General features: G+C 42.8%; 2 protein-coding genes and 2 non-coding genes across 15 annotated transcripts in view; 1 reads left to right on the forward strand and 3 right to left on the reverse strand.

The window, feature by feature from the left end:
* Positions 1-12,104, forward strand: part of eya4 (EYA transcriptional coactivator and phosphatase 4) — a 65,737-nt gene extending 53,633 nt beyond the window's left edge. For 4 of the 12 annotated variants that reach the window (XM_031581332.2, XM_031581339.2, XM_031581334.2 and 1 more), the window contains 7 exons: positions 3,796-3,885; positions 4,557-4,615; positions 5,160-5,320; positions 5,574-5,688; positions 5,865-5,986; positions 9,667-9,767; positions 11,076-12,082. In XM_031581332.2, coding sequence (XP_031437192.1) covers positions 3,796-3,885; positions 4,557-4,615; positions 5,160-5,320; positions 5,574-5,688; positions 5,865-5,986; positions 9,667-9,767; positions 11,076-11,156 — 729 coding nt within the window. In that variant the 3' untranslated portion in view covers positions 11,157-12,082. Of the gene's footprint in view, positions 1-3,795; positions 3,886-4,556; positions 4,616-5,159; positions 5,321-5,573; positions 5,689-5,864; positions 5,987-9,489; positions 9,591-9,666 lie in introns of all 12 variants that reach the window. The other 8 variants (XM_031581333.2, XM_031581337.2, XM_042709847.1 and 5 more) reach the window with 6 other exon arrangements.
* Positions 12,105-13,105: 1,001 nt separating this feature from the next.
* On the reverse strand, positions 13,106-16,265 carry rps12 (ribosomal protein S12). The gene is made up of 6 exons (XM_012821223.3): positions 16,182-16,265; positions 16,011-16,057; positions 15,252-15,368; positions 14,915-15,017; positions 14,331-14,432; positions 13,106-13,204 (listed from the first exon to the last, which is right to left on the reverse strand). The coding sequence occupies exons 2-6, from the start codon at positions 16,022-16,024 to the stop codon at positions 13,142-13,144; spliced, it is 399 nt and encodes a 132-aa protein (XP_012676677.1). The 5' UTR covers positions 16,025-16,057; positions 16,182-16,265; the 3' UTR covers positions 13,106-13,141.
* On the reverse strand, positions 14,684-14,766 carry LOC116223954. The gene has a single exon (XR_004165360.1). It is a non-coding gene; the product is annotated as a small nucleolar RNA SNORD100 (small nucleolar RNA).
* Positions 15,095-15,178, reverse strand: LOC116223955. The gene has a single exon (XR_004165361.1). It is a non-coding gene; the product is annotated as a small nucleolar RNA SNORD100 (small nucleolar RNA).
* Positions 16,266-17,064: the final 799 nt, after the last annotated feature.

The following is a 17,064-nucleotide window of genomic DNA, read 5'->3' on the forward strand; positions in this document are numbered from 1 at the left end:
CACACATACGCATACGCACATGCACACACACACACACACACACACACACACACACACACAGTCCGGGCCCCAAATGATTTTTTGTCTCTGTCACTCATCAGTTCACAGTGTTGTATCTCTCTCCTTCTCGCTCCATTTCTTTTTGTCCCCCCCTCTTTCTCTCTCTCATTCTTAAATACAGTTAATACACACTCTTTCTCTCCTTCTCTCATTCACACTTTCCTAAATGGCCTCAGAAGAAAAAGAAAATACATCATGACAATAAGAAAGTTTTGGTGTACACATACACACACACATACCGTCACACAAGCAAATGGTAAAACTCTCCCTCCATCTACTTCCCTCTTCCTCCCTCTCTCCTTTTCTCTCTCTTTCTCTCTCTCTCTCTCTCTGTTTCTCTTTTGTCCTAGTGAAGTGATAGACTGTAGTATTGGAATGCACTGGCTTGCTGCGGTGAACAGCCAAGAATACCTGATTTTATCTCTAATTAAAATAATATTGCAGACATTAGAAGAATTCAAAGCATGCGTACATGCTCATGCACACACACACACACACACACACACACACACACACACACACACACAGACCGACACAAAGCGAGACTGATGCACATACGCTCAATGACTATGCACTTACACATGCATTTGACTTTGCACACACATGTGCATAGCCTTTCTCTAAACAGTCTTCAGTAATGGCTATTAAAACAGCTTACTGAAATAACACATTACAGCAGGCCTTATCCTTTCCTACAATCACTCAACGTCACTGTGGGAATTAAATCGCACCCCAGCCTCTCAGCCCACAGGTATTTTCCATTAGAAATACATTGATCACTATGGCTCAACATTGCACAGCATGAAGAGTAATACAAATACAGATTGCTCAAATAAGCGTACTCATTTTGCGTGCACTTTATCACTGGAGTTATGTGTCATGAAGAACTCCGCCGTCAGAAAAACAACATGGACTTTCATGGAAAGTCTGTGCAGCGAGATTTTGGAGACTCAGTAAATGTCTGTTTGAACTCTGCAACCAGTAAGAGTGTGTGTGTGTGTGTGTGTGTGTGTGTGTGTGTGTGTGTGTGTGTGTGTGTGTGTGTGTGTGTGTGTGTGTGTGTGTGTGTTTGTAATTATGTCTGCTTGTATATTGTGCTTGTGTGAGTGTACCTCTGTGTGTTGATTTGTGTGTGTGTATGTATGTGTGTTTATGAGAGAGAGAGAGAGAGAGAGAGAGAGTGCGCTTGTGTTTCATTGGGCCACGTTTCTGGATCTATTCTCCTGTAACTTAAAATGACTTGAAGTGTGGTTTGGGGTCTACTATCGTTTGATCACGTCACTTCTTCTATGACGTGCTATTGTTGTCTAACTTGGTCACTTGCATTACTCCAAGCAGAACACACCCACACTCAACACAGAACTCCAAGCAGAACACACCCACACTCAACACAGAACCCAAGCAGAACACGGCCACACTCAACACAGAACCCTCTTTGGGTTCTTGTTGAGTATGATCCTGTTGGAGTCGGATCTCTTTGGGCTCTGTGTTGAAAGTGGTCCTGTCCTGGTCGGGACTTTTCTGGTTCTCTGGTGAGTGTGGTTCAATTCTGATAGTTTCTGTGTGGGTTCTGTCTTGAGTGCAATCCTGTTCTGGTCCGTTCTTGCGGTTCTCCCCCAGCAGCAGGGTCTGGTTTTGGATCTATTCTCGTCCAGCTGAGGCTTCAGCCAATCACAGGCCAACAAGCGTGTCCCCCCCCCCCACTCCCTTCATTCTCCAACCCCCTCCCACCCTATCACCCATGATGGTTTTTACAGCTGAGCCCCGTTTGGCAAAAGCAAGCCCCAACACCCACACACAGACACACACACACACACACACAGACACACAGGCACAAAAAAAACACACACACACACACACACACACACTGACACCATATCCAGTTTTAGTTGTATCCATTCTCTCGTGCTTGCTAATTATTCATTATGCTTTCAATCCCTCTCCTTCTCTCTGTCTCTGTAGTCCTTTCTTTCTCTTCTCTCTTTATTTCTATCCTTGAGTCTTTTTTCTGTCTCTACTCTTTTCTCTAGTCTTCCTTCTGTGTCTGTGTGCATCTCTTTTCCGTCTCTTTGTCTCTTTGTCTTCTCACAGTTTACTCTATCACCTCTGTCTCTGTCTCACTCTTTCTCTGTTCTTTCTTCCTTTCACTCGCATTCACACTATTTCTCTCTTTCTCTCTCTCTCTGTTTCTCTCTCTCTCCCCCTCCCCTCTCTCCACACTCTCTCTTTCTCCCTCTAAAAGGGGGGATGTTGACGGGTTAGGACAAGTGTGGCCAGTCTGTCATCATGTGCTTAGATTGAGGGAACATACCAATCCTGGGGGGCAGGGCTGTGTGTGTGTGTATGTGTGTGTGTGTGTGTGTGTCTCTGGGGTACACATACCTCAGGTCGGGCCTAAAGTTGGACCAAAGACCAAGGCTAATCGGCCCCCACCCTCATGTGCAAACAGTGTGCAATTGGTGTGAAACGCCCCAGTTTTCCTCTGGCCCAAAAAAACATCCCCACTGCAGCTCCAGCTGACAGGGCAGGCAAGTTAATTCAGCGGCCATATTTATGATTGTCTTAGATGAAGGCTGCCATAGACACAGCTATGAGCTGGTCTGGAATGGTAACCAGACCACTGGAGTCTGTTTTGTGGTGATGTGTGTGCGATTGTGTAGTTTTAGCCAGTTGGGTTACTGTAGGAGTGTGTTGTACCTTAGCTCAATCTCAGTCAAATGTTTCCTGTGCTTGGCAGCTCAGTTTGAAGCAGAAAAGGAGATCGGGAGAGATTAGCTATTGTGGTGGAAGAGATGATAGTGATAGTGATGATGATGATGATGGTGATGATGCTGATGGTGGTGGTAGCAATGATGGTTGTAATGATGATGATGATAATTATGTAGATGATGATGATGATGGCAATGATGATGGTGATTATGTTTGTGATGATGAAGAGGAGGATGATGATGGTGATGATGATGTTGATGGTGATGGTTGTAATGATGATAATGTTGATGATGATGGCAATGATGACAGTGATTATGGTGGAGTTACGTTTCGGCCGGCTCGTGACCGTATTTATTAAGTCCATACAAATATCACAAAATGACGTGTCTAGGGGGTTTGAACGTGTGTACGCTGAGAGTCAGCTCGAGAGAGAGAGAGAGAGAGAGACAGGTGTCCACTGGTCCTTTATCTCCCACACCTCCCCATGTGTGGATAATCAGGCAATCAACCAGTTGTGGGCGTTACGTCGTCCCCACTGTTGCCTGCAGGCCATGCATTGCCACTGCAATGTCTGCAGGGGCGCAGGGGGTCGTAACAATGGTGATCATGATGAAGAGGAGGATGACAGTGATTATGTTTATGATGATGATGATGGTGATGATGGTGATGATGATGGTGATGATGGTGATGATGTGGTGATGATGGTGATGATGATGGTGATGATGATGATGGTGATGATGATGTTGATGATGATGGTGATGATGGTGATGATGGTGATGGTGATGATGATGGTGATGATGATGAGGTGATGTTGATGATGATGGTGATGATGATGATGATGGTGATGATGGTGATGATGTTGATGATGGTGATGATGATGATGTTGATGATGGTGATGATGTTGATGATGGTGATGATGGTGATGATGATGATGATGTGGTGATGTTGATGATGATGGTGATGATGATGATGATGTGGTGATGTTGATGATGATGGTGATGATGATGATGATGATGTTCCCCTCAGGACCCTCCTATGGCTGTAACACTGGGTTTGCGGATGGAGGAGATGATCTTCAACCTGGCCGACACTCATCTGTTCTTCAATGACCTCGAGGTACACCTCTCCTCCCCCTCTTCTTTTCTTTTCTTTCCAGTCTCTGTGGAATCCATCTCTTACTAACTGCTTTTGTACCCTCTAGTGTTCAACTCACCTTCTCTTACCCCTCTAGTGTTCACCTCACCTTCTCTTGCCCCACTCTTACCCCTCTAGTGTTCACCTCACCTTCTTTTGCCCCACTCTTACCCCTTTAGAGTTCAACTCATATTCTCTTACCCCTTTCTTATCTTCTCTTCTTTTCTCTTCTCTTCACTGACTGTCCCTTTCCTTTCCCTCCAATCTCTTAACTCTTTCTTTTCTGCATTCCCCGTCTCTCTCCTACCAACCCTTACTTTCTCTCCTGACCTGTCCTTTGATCATTTCCTGTCTTCCCCATTGTCTTGCTCAGTTCCAGCATTCTGTGCTGAATATGGGAGGCTAGTGCCACCTGCTGGTGGCCTTAGGGCTGACAGCTTGTTGCATCTGAAAGTTAATGTTCTGAAACTGTTCCATTCTGTAGATGTGGCAAACTATACAGATAAGCAATAAAGCATCCACAGCATGTGATTTGGTTTTAATCTGTTTAAATCAGGTTCACTTCGAACAGTTATATGTTGAAGAGTTTTGTAATACAAAACAAAAAACAAAACCTGCTTCTTCCGAGTGTAACAGCAGCATGTGTCTCTCAGGAATGTGATCAGGTTCACATTGATGACGTGTCGTCAGATGACAATGGACAGGACCTCGGGTGAGCATCTCTGTTTCCCTTACTGCACATTTCTGCAGGTGCTGTAATATTCCAGACAGGTGTGAGGAGTAGTTATTGTGACGTTTGACTCACTTTAGATCACTTTACAGTTTGATATAACACTGACCATCTTGCACCTAATATGACTGAAGTAAGGCTTACAGTGTGTGACCAGAGAGACTTGACTAATAGAGTTATTGTTACCAACCTCATGTTACCAACTGTGCTATTAGTTTAGTATTAGGGTGTGTTGTGATATGTATTGTCTGGTTGTCAATGTTGTTGTTTCTAATGGAAATAATTGTGTTGTCTTGTAGTTCATAACACATGATTTTTGTTCTTACTGACAATAAGTTTGCAGTTACTTAAATTTACTATAAACAGTTTTGACATTTTCTTCATATCTGTTAGATATGCCAAGTACTTACTTCTCATAAAACATGATTGTTGTTATAGACAGTAATAACAGCTCATAAAACATTATGATTTTTGTTATTGACCGTAATAACAGCTTATAAAACATGATTATTGTTGTTATTGACAGTACTTACAGTTTTGCAACTGATGGCTTCCATGCAGCTGCAACCAGCGCAAGCCTCTGCCTAGCGACGGGCGTTAGGGGCGGAGTTGACTGGATGAGGAAGCTGGCTTTCCGTTACCGGCGAGTAAAGGAGTTGTATACCACATACAAAAACAATGTTGGCGGTAAGCTAATAGGCGCTAGCCTGAAGATAAAGGCAAACAATGCTACTATGTCGCTTACAAATATTTATATGTTTGGAGGAATCCTGATGAAATTACGAGGGACATTTGAGAAAAACTGAATGGAAAGAAATGAGACTAAATGACAGTGGTTCCAATAGAAGCAGATTAGACCCCTTTCACACTGGTGGCTTCCTTAAGTGCACTTGCAGTTAGTCCTCCTTCCCTAATGGTGGCGGTGTGGGTGTTCGTGCAGGTCTGCTGGGACCGGCCAAACGGGACGCATGGCTGCAACTGAGGGCAGAGGTGGAGGCTCTCACAGACTCCTGGCTCACCAACGCGCTCAAGTCCCTGTCAATCATCAGCTCGAGGTGAAACACCAAAACACACACACACCCGTGATTGCTGTGATAGCCTCCCATAGAGAACGTCAACAGTGCATCAGCAAATACGAGTAATCTCCTTCTCGTTCCCTCGGTCTCTTCTCTCTATCTCTCTCCCTCTTTTTCTCTCTTATCTCTTTCTGTCTCTCTATCGCTCTTCACAGAAGTAACTGTGTAAATGTAATGGTGACCACGACACAGCTGATTCCAGCCCTGGCTAAAGTGCTGCTGTACAGCCTAGGATCTGCCTTTCCCGTTGAGAACATCTACAGCGCAACTAAAATAGGTATGCTATGAAACAATACTGCTGTTTACATTAACTCAGATGTTTGTCTGTGAATTCTACACTCAAAGGGTACTGTTTGATATGATGCGATGTAATATATAACATGATATGATAGATGATATGGTGACATGTGAAATGACATAATGCAATATAACCCAGTGATATGAAATAATAATGCATGAAATGATCTCTGTGGCATAAGATATGTGGCCATCAGCAGTGTGTTTCTGTGGGTGTGTGTGTGTGTGTGTGTGTGTGTGTGTGTGTGTGTGTGTGTGTGTGTGTGTGTGTGTGTGTGTGAGAGAGAGAGTTGCTCCGGTGGTCAGGTTAGCAGACAGACAGTCATTGTGTGAGGAGAAAGGCCTCTGCCCTGCTCTGGGTTCATGCCACTGACACATACTGAGCACACACTTACACACTCTCCTGTGTGCACATGCACACACACACACACTCCTGAACACACACTCTCTCTCCTGTGCACACACACACACACTCCAGAGGGCACACACACTCTCCAGAGCATGTACTCTCCAGACATCCACATTTGTTTCTCATCTGCTCCACTTTGCTGTGAAGACAAATTTTGAGGGTTCATTGGGAGTGCGTTCTCAGTATCTGTGTGTGTGTGTGTGTGGAACAGACTCTGGCAGTAAAATTTAAACCAAAACAGATCAGTCCACCCCAAACATAAATAGCAGCTCTCCTCTCTTCATCTTCTTCCTCTCACCTCTTCCCATCTCTATACCTCTCTCTCTCTCTGTCTCTCTTTCTCTATCTCTTTCTCTCTCTCTCTCTCTCTCTCTCTCTCTCTCTCTCTCTATCTCTCTCTCTCCATCACTGCGGTCATGTCTGTTGGGACCTTCACAAAATCTGCTCTCTGATTGGCTCATCAAACCCACATGCACGTGCCCTCCTCCAATCAATTATTTGACCCCTCAGGTCAGGACACTCCTCTTCTCCTCTCTCCCCTCTCTCTCTCTCTTCTCTCCCTTTCATCTTTCCCTGTCCTCTCTCCCCTCTCTCTCTCTTCTCTCCCTTTCATCTTTCCCTGTTCTCTCTCCTCTCCCTCTTGCTCTTCCTTTTCTCTCCCTCTCCTCTCTGTCTTCTCACTCTCTTCACTCTTTCTTCTTTCCCTTTTCTTTCTCTCTTTAGTCTCTCTTTTCGTTCTCTTTCCCTCATGTCCTCTTTCGTTCCGCCTCTCCTTCTCCATCTGGGAAGCAACGGGAACGGCGTTCCAAATGGAAACATGTCGGAAGCATCCACCCAGGCCCGGCGGGTTTGGGATGACAGTTCTCCACACCGCCTCCCGGGTCAGGAGTGGGACGCGGTGGGGAGATGGGGGGAGGGGTTCAAGATCATTGGGGCAGACTGGAATCAGGCTTGAATCAGGTCAAGACAAGTTTTGGTTACGGATGGTCTTGGACTAGACAGTCAGAGCAGCCTCAGAGAGGAGTGATCAGACCAGGCAGCAAAGATTTGGAGCGGGTCGGAGATGAGTCAGAACCAGAGCAGTTTCTGGATAGAACCCAAACGGGTCACCAGCAGGTCAGGGAGAGGAATCCTGAACAGTTCCAGCAGATGGCCTCTCGTCTGACGAGTCAGGAATGTTAACACAGGAGTGAAGCAGTGCCATGTAATCAGACCAGAGAAAACTACTGTCTGACCAGGTTCAGTGAAGTTTGGAGTGGGCCGGACTTGATTCGGACTGGGTTCTGGACAGGTCAGGAGTGGGTTGTGAGAGGGTTAGGAAGAGTATGGAATGCAGGGTCAGGGTCAGGGTCAGGGTTCGGCCCAGAGTCAGGAAAGAATGATCAGGAGCCTTAAACGCTTTGCAGTGCTCCCATGGTGGTTAGTGTGACAGAGAGCATCCTTCTAAACTCTCCCTCTCTATCTCACACACACACACACACACACACACACACACACACACACACACACACACACGCACACACACACACACTTACAATAACTGCAGCACTACAAAGTATTGAGAAAGAACAGCCGTCTCTGCTGTGTCGCACTGACATGTGGCTGGGCCAACCCAGATAGCATCGGACCGGATCGGTTCTGGTTCTGCGAGATTCAGGCCACGTCTGGGCAGAATTCGGCCTGTTGGCTCCTGCTGTCTGGGGAGGTTTCAGTCAGGAGAAGCAGTCGAGGAGGATAGCCAACTCTCTGGCCAAACGCTAACTTGCACTGAGTCCACTAGAGACCAGCGGTCAGGCCGACACGGAGAGCACTAAGAGAGCTGACACAGGAAACATGGCTGCCAGAGGCGATTATGCTGCTGGTCAGTAAAACACAGTGGCTTTGGACAAGGAGCTCGGGTTGAATCCACTCCAGTTGGTGGAGACGAAATGTTTATAATATTCAGTTTTGTAGAGCTTTGTAGGGACCATTTTGATGAATACACAGTTTTGGATGTGTTGATATTTTATAAATTACCTGTTAATGTTTGTGTGGTGTGTGTGTGTGTGTGTGTGTGTGTGTGTGTGTGTGTATGTGTGTGTCACAATCACTGAGTGTCATCCTGGTTTTGAGCCAAGCCAGTGTCTGTGTGTCTGCTTTTTCTCTTGTGTGCGCCCCCACACACTAATACCCCCAAAACACACACTTCTGTTGCCATGGTTTTCCGCAAAACAGCATTTAACCATCTTGATGATTCATTGAAACACATTTGGCAATGTGTGTGTGTGTGTGTGTGTGTGTGTGTGTGTGTTTTAAGTGATTGAGTGAGAGAGAGGTTAAACTGTCAGGATGAATTCATGTTTGTCTCAATTGTTTATGGAAAGAGAGTCTTGTGTGCTCTCTCATTCCAAAGACTTAAACTCAAACTCTGTCACTCCCCTTAACTATCTCTCTCTTTCTATCTGTCCTTCCCTCTCTCTCTTTCCCTCTCTCCCTCTCTCTCTCATGTGACCTCTTTACTCCTTACTGTTTTTCTATTGCCGTCCTTTCTTCTTAGAGACAAAAAATAAAATCTTTCCTCACCCCCCCTCCTTTCCTCCATTATCATCTCTTCTTCTTTTTCCCCTCCTTCTCTTAACTCTCTCATCATCCCTCCATAAGGATACTAATTCCTTCCAATAGGATTAGCATTATTATCAAATGAACAGTTCCTTATAGTCACTATTACAAACACTGTTAGCCACCCTTTCTGATGAGATGTAGGGTAGAATTTAGCAGAGAAATGAGTAGAAATCAAGAATGGAAGTAGATTTGTGCATGTGAACAGGGATAACTATCCAGTGGGCCACATTCCAAGAAATGAAGGCGGTGTTTCTAAATGAAATGCACTGAAACACACATAGAGGAGTATATCCTCCTCTTTCCTTGTGAATGTGTATAATGCATGACGTGGAATAAGCCAGATTTGCTGTGTTGATTTCCTTGTTTTAGTCTGTCCTATTTAATCCTGTCTGTATACACAAAATGACACCTGACTGATGCGTTTGTTTGCCCTTGTTTGTGAGGCTTTTAAGGAAGTGCGTTGTCTTTCCCAGGCAAAGAGAGCTGTTTTGAACGTATAGTCAACCGCTTTGGCACTAACATTACGTATGTTGTGGTTGGTGATGGGCGTGACGAGGAACATGCAGCCAGCCAGGTAAAGTGACCTTCTTCTCTCCTCCCCCGTGGTTCTCAACTCTGTCCTTTTTCCCCCCTTGTTTATCTCCTTGCAGGCAAAGAGAGTTGCTTTGAGCGCGTAATGCAAAGGTTTGGCAGAAAAGTAGTGTATGTTGTAGTTGGCGATGGGGTGGAAGAGGAGCAGGCGGCCAAAAAGGTAAAACATCCCACTTCCCCCCCCCCGGGACGGCCCGGAAGTGAAAAAACAAAAACTCGCTGTGTGACTCAAGAGTGGACTTCCTGCTTGTCCCTGAGCTAGTGTGCTAGATGTTTATTTTTCAATTCCTCTCTCTTTCTTTAAAAAAAAAAAAAATGTCTTTCTCAACCTGCATCTTTGCTGTATGTTTCATGGTATTTGAAAAAGTAGAGGCTTTATTTTAGAAAATCAATACAGACCTTGTGGGCATTATAAAAAAAAGACACATGAAGTCAGTCATATCTTTTGATGTTGTAAAAGTAGAACATAATAAGATTTAAGTTGACAGTTTGTCTGTCTGTCTACATGATCTGTATTGAGTCTTTACTGAGCTTGAAAGTGCACTTTGATTTCTGCGTTTCAGCAAGAGTTCTGTGCCTCAACAGGGACTGATTTGTATACAAAGTGTGTGCAGTGTTCTTTGCTTTTCCTGTCACTGTATACAAACAAACAAAGAAACAAATCAAGATATCTTGATGTGTGTGCTTCTCTCTCTCTCTGTTCAATACAAATGACTCTTTTCTTAATGTTAGTTAAAGAATCGTTTGTCTGTAGGACTGCATGTTTGTAGGTAAGAATGCTAGAGTTAGCCTAGCTTGCATGGTGTTGCAGTGTGTGGGGCTTTGAGATTTTCTGGTTTTGTGTTTCAGATTATCTGTGTGTATATGCATTACCAAATACGCAGAGACACACACACACACACGCACACTATCAGTAGAAAACACAATTTGCTCTTGCATCATGGGTAGGATCTCATGCATCTTTCTCAGGCTATGGAGAATAAACATTCTACTCATTCTTTTCATTGTAATACTTTCAATCTTGTACGATAAGTATGTCACTGATCACGTAAACCTAATATTATCATTCAAACTACAAATAATATCAAGAACCACACTGAATCCTACTGTTCTGACCCAAGTAAACACACCCTTGGCAGTAACTGACTTACCCAGAGATGCATTTCCCCAAAGTATCGTTCTGCAACAATAAAGATCATTAGTTCTGCAACAACCATCGTTAAATAATAGAGATCATTAATTCTGCAACAACTGTAGTTAAATAATACAGATCATTAGTTTTGCAACAACTGTCATTAAATAATGGAAATCATTAGTTTTGTAACAACTGTCGTTAAACTGTCGTTTTAAATGCTCTTTCTCCATTAATCAAAGTTGTTGGACGCTTGTGAAGCTTTTGGGAAATGCACTCCTCGGAAAGCGGTGCTTTGTATATGTTGAGCTTGACCTTTGACTCTCTCCGTCACAGCACAACATGCCCTTCTGGAGGATATCGAGCCACTCGGACCTGTTGGCCCTACATCAAGCACTGGAATACGAATACCTGTAAAAAAAAAAAAACTAAACTAAACTGCAGAACTGTACCTACCACCATTTTTTTGTTGTTGTTTCTTGTTTCTTTTTTCTTTTTTTGTACATCTATTTAAGGAGCTACGTTACACTGCTATTTTTTGTTTCATTTTGTCTTTTGTCTTTTTTAAAAGAAAAAAATCTGTTGCTTAAGAAATAAATAACTGAACTGTCTTAAGAAGACGAGGATGGCGAGAGGGAATGTTGATGTTTTTGTTTTTGTGAAACTATACAAGGTCTTACTGTAAGCCGCGAAAATGTTTTTTTTTTTTTTTTGTTGTTGTTTTAACTTTTCCTAGCTAAAGTGAGGTGGGACAGTGGAGAAACGAAAATTAAGAGATTCTCCTTCCCCTCGTGGAGGACCTAATCCTTTATGCAAAAGACTTAAACTGTAACCATAACAACCCTCCTCCCCATCCTTCCTGCTTCCATAGCAACAACCTGCACTCTGAGTGACTATCTAGTGTACACCCCATAACCCATGTAAATTATTTTACAGTTAATAGTTTTAACACGGACATATATGTTGTTTGATATTGGAAAGGGTTTTGTTGTCTCTTTGTTTTTGTAAGTTTTTGGCAAAGAAGAATGTGCATAATGATTTGTTGTGCCTTATATAAAAAAAAGATGTGTTTGTGTGTTTCAATGTAATTTTTGTTTATTTTAAATATGTATGTAGATAAATTACAAACGTTAAAAAAAATGAATGGGGTCCTTCCAGATTATTCACTAACACCCACTGAATGGTTTTGAATGTAACACACACCCCTTTCTAATTTATGACATTAGCCTGGTAATGTAAACACTGGAAGCTATTGAGAATATTCATGGTATGGATCACATACATCAAACCCTAAATAGTCAAGTGTCCAAAGTAATCAGTAATCAAATTATTCATGTTAATTATTGCCATTTACGTGTGTGCACATAAAGTAAAAGCACACAATTTGTATCAGTAGTGATACCACTCTTCCATAATTGCCACATTTCTGAAATGGATCTGGAGATAAGTTAAGCTACAGCCAGAAGGGTCAAACCACAAATGTTCCATATTAAGATCATTCAGCTTTTTTTTTGTTTTTAAAGCCTCTCCAGATTGAAATGTGTTACCTGCGGTACAAGGCATCACGTAAGCAAGGACAAACTATCCAACTGTAGCGTGTCTTGTTTTCCTAACCATTTTTCCTTAACCTTGATGTAAAACATGAGGTCAAGAGAATATGTGAATTCGAATTCATACAGACTAAGGAAGACAAGTGCAGTGCTATGAGAATCCGACTGCACTTCCACCAGGCTACTAACTATGCAAAGGTGAATGTCATGGACATGGGTAACGTTGATCCATTGTTGTTGCCGACACAAGGAATTGTGGGATAGTACCATGTCCTTTTGGTCCAGTGCACCCTATGCTAACCAATATGAAAGGAAGCACCTTTCCTAAGCATTTAGAGAATTCGACCAGCTCATGGCAGCCACGATACTTCCTATGCAAAAATAGACTATCCGAAAGAGGTGTAGGTTTTTTGATGTGCGAGAAAGACATGATGCATTAGCCATTAGAAAATTAACCTTGAAAAGGTGCACATTCTAACTCCATCACTGCTGAAATCAATGGTATGCAGATATTTTGGCACTTTTAGGAGGTGTAGTCACTCTAGGCAGACACACCTGTTGCACTGAGGTAAAAATGTAAACACGGCATCACTAAGAGACCAGTTAGCATGCTACCCTGCTTTTTATCAGTGTCAAATGTACAACATTAAATGGACCATCCAACTCTTATCCCAATTGAACTGTCCCGCTGTCCACTTGTTTTATTTTACATTGACAGCAGCAGTTTAAGAGGGCTCAGATACAAGTAAGGTGTCCTAGGATACGCTTCCATTACCCATAATGCAAGAGAAACACACCACGCCACACAACCACAAGTAGTTTCACTTCAAAAAGGTTTTATTTTTTTGCGCTTTACTTCTTGGACTTGAAGTACTCCTCAATGACATCCTTGGCCTGTGACTCTTTGCCGTAGTCCTGTTGAAGAAAAACATAGAAACTTAGGATGTAAAAAGCAACATACACATACATAGAATGCAACATGCATGAACTTATGGAATTGAGTATTCTAGACTACAAACACTATTTTCACATGGCTTTTTCAAGAGTCAAGCAGCAAGATATAAAAAGGCAAAGCTAACCCAAATCACATTAGATGTAATAAAATTCAATTTCTCCAACCTGATCAGATTTGTACCGTACAAACCGATTGGGCAGTAGGAACAGGACTTAATACACTACTCAAACAGCCAAATATCACACACACCTGAGTGCTTCAAATAGGGGGAGTGCTATACCAAAACAACTAATGGAGCATAAACTAAACCTCCATCACCTTCACATTAAACATCAAGAATTAACAGGTAACTAAATACACATATACAGCCAATCAATGGAACCACAACAGCTAGGTGACATCTTGCTGTACATCACAGACATGCACCCATCCTAATAAACAGATCATCTGTGTAACTACTGAGCCCAAAGTGACAAGAGCACTTGAGGCCTCCTCTCCCCTCGTTAGCATCATGCCCTGCAGCAGTCCCGAATAGACTCTGGCCAGGAACCCATTAGCACAAAGGTTCTCCCATCCTTTCATGCCCAGTCCACTTCAACCTTGTGCGCATTAAACTTTCTCCAACTCAGCAAATTGCTCCCCACAGTGCCACAGTAAAAAAAAGTCTGGTGTTCCTACACAGTAGGACATCCTTTTTGTTTATTTTTAACTCCGAGTGTGGTGTTAAAAGCACGTTTTGAAATGGCATGCTCCATTTGCATTGTAAAAGCCAGAAAACCTGCCTTTGTCAAGCCAACCGACAGCTTTTAAAAAGGTACAGTAAGGTGATTCTAAACCAGAACATTAAATCAAATTTGATGAAGTGCTCCTTATTGTCCTCTAGCGGTCCAATTTAGTGTGTGCACAAAAAAAAAACGTAACGGGAAATAAACAGTGGCTCGGACTGAGCCGTACAATATTCTAGCCAAACACATTGCTTAAGCACGAGAGCGAGAGACACACACCAACAACCTTTCGCCAGAATCACGGACTGTGCGTTCAACATCAACTTAAGCGCAGTCTCCACAACCTGCCCAAGTGCCTCACCTTAACGACCACACAGCTGCAGCCCACTACCTTCCTGGGTTTGCCCTCGCGGTCGATCTTGCACAGACCAACCCACTCGCCGAGCTTCTTGTTGTCGTCGACCTGAGGGCAAATAAAGATGGCGTTACACTGAGGCACACAAACACGACGACAGTTTTTAACATCCAAACGGCACTGTTCTAGCACACATGCACAACTGTTGACATCTTCACATCCCTTTTATGACACCATACCTTGATGAAACGGGCCCCAGTACTAATCTAAATACCTTGGGTGTTCAGAATGACATTAATAACCAAACTAACAAGAACATTTACTAATATAGACCCTTAATCTGTTCCGACTTGCCCAGCTGTGTCTCAGTCAGAATTGGGTAACATGGCAATTATCCTCACTGGGTCTCAGTAGAGGGAGCCAATTTGTCATCACTGACACAGAATCACCTAACCAGAACCGATCAAAGCCAAGTCCACTACTACAATGTTTACAAAAGGGCATAGGCTGCATAACAACCAAAGTATTTCACTATATTCCCCATCCTAAATACCTTCAGATCTGAATGGAATTACGATGTGGAAGCGTACCTTGATTAGGTTGATCTGGTGCTCAGCGCAGAGGGCCTCCACCAGTTTGACGTACATGGGCTCGTCACAGTTAGATGCCAGGACGCAGAGGTGAGCCTGACGCCTGTAAGCAACATTACACACGGAACTGATCAGAACTTGCATCTTCATCACAGCAATGTCAATGATACAATACACTTCAGCATCTCAGACAGATATTGGGTAACAGTGGCGATTATCCTCATGGACTTCAGTAGAGGGAGCCAAATTATCATCAGCGATACTGCATATACTACAAAACTTTGCCGGTTCTTTCAGACGGTCAAGCCAACATAGCAAGAAATGTAAGAATACTCACTTGTCGAGCGCCTTGGCTGCCTCGCGGATTCCACGCGCTAGCCCGTCGTGAATGAGTGCGGTCTTGAGCACCTCGGGCAGAGCGGTGTTGACATCCATCACACCTCCAGCAGCGATGCTAGGGAGACGCGCACCGAAACACAACATATTACGATGCGGTCTGTGTGGGTCGATCACATTGGACTATTTTAGTTAGCCCATGGCATTTCAGATTGCGGTTCTCACTCATGATTAAGAGCGAAGGGGTATCCGACTAAGAATTGAAAAAATCATCATTTTCAATGCCAGGGCTGACTGATGAAACGTCAAAACTTCAAGCAGCCATAACTTCGCACTGCATTAGGTTAGCCATGTTAGCCGGCTAACCTCTCAAATGAACACAAACTATGGAGCATAGTTTGTTCTGGTGTTAAGTGATCAGTATTGCATCGGAAATTCCATGCAAGATGCTGAGTTATAGTGTGTGCACTGTAAAGGCAAAGCACGTTACAACTACATCAGTTCCCACGAAGTGGGTAAATTGTGTAGCATGCAACATCAATAGCAATGAAGCAACGAGTGGCTTTCATCCTCAGTTCAGAAAGCGACACCGAGAGCAGCGCACATCAATTCTCACAACTTGGTGACCAAACAAACCAACAGCACTTGCAGCGCAACTTGAGAGTTACACGTCTTGTTTAAAGATTAACTGCAGTAACTGACCAACTTCGTATTTATGTGGTAATGATGTATGCAGTACGGCGGTATTGGTCACGCTTACCCTTCCTCGGCCATTGTAGATTTATGATGGATGGTGGACTTAAAATTCTGCAATAGTCACAAAATAAGACAGATGTGTTATCATTCATGGTAAAAAGTACAATTTAAAGGTACTGACATAAAAGATGGATAATATTTCCGATGGATTCTCTTGGAGGTATGGAATACTCACCCAATCCTATCTCCGACAGCGGGTAAAGAGGACGTCATAAGAGCGACAACATTGCTTTATTAGTTAAAGGACCCCAGTGTAGGTGAGCTGCCCAGGGCAATGCCTGTGGAAGAAGTCGCAATCTTCATGATGGTAATTGTAATGCAGGCTGTCTGCTATTCAGAAAATAGGCTCAAGTAAAGTTAGAGTTATAAATAAATCAATTTATAGTCTCATTCTTAATTGTTTTAATTTCACGAATGCTATCGTATTCTCTATACACTGTGTTCAGCCCTAAAGAAATTGGGAATGCCCTTTCATTTCCACATCAATTTGGAGTTTTAATTGAAGTATTCAATTGAAAGTTTAAGCAGTGATGATGCCGGATAGTAGAATAAAATTTTTTGGAAGTCTTTGAGAAATAATTTCAATTGAATATTCATATACAACATGTCTTAAATGTAGGCTGCCTTTTTGGTTCAGCCTGCAGACAGCCAACTATAATTTAGACTCGTCATGAATGCATAATCAAAAACAAATATTCAAGCTGTGAATCATTAGATTTGCCTGATTTTAATTATCAATGACTTGTATTATTATTTTCATTAATGATCACATTACTACATTACTGTTTGGACCTGACAAAATTAAACTTAATTTTCTTAACTGCTGTTGAGTAGGCTACTTACAGAGCTTTTAAAGGTTGCAGACTATTAAATAATGTGTATGCTCGGGCAATCTGTGCAACCGAAAAGAACAGTAAGTGATATTTCTTGTCCAAATCAAATTAAAATGCCTGTAATTCTCCAATAGCAATGTAACCATGAATATATGCTGATTTTTAGTGTTAGCTAATGTTTGTTTCCATGATAAACATATAGAATATCAGAAAGGAAAATGCAAT

The sequence above is a fragment of the Clupea harengus genome, chromosome 15 (genome assembly GCF_900700415.2).
Source record: "Clupea harengus chromosome 15, Ch_v2.0.2, whole genome shotgun sequence".
Taxonomy (NCBI): Eukaryota; Metazoa; Chordata; class Actinopteri; order Clupeiformes; family Clupeidae; genus Clupea; species Clupea harengus.

What these genes read in the sequence shown, in the direction of transcription:
- rps12 (XM_012821223.3), bottom strand. An exon ending in GCAGCCAAGGCGCTCGACAA is followed by an intron (nt 15,018 to 15,251) that starts GTGAGTATTCTT and finishes TGTTGCTTACAG; the next exon opens with GCGTCAGGCTCACCTCTGCG. An exon ending in GCAGCTGTGTGGTCGTTAAG is followed by an intron (nt 13,205 to 14,330) that starts GTGAGGCACTTG and finishes TTTCTTCAACAG; the next exon opens with GACTACGGCAAAGAGTCACA.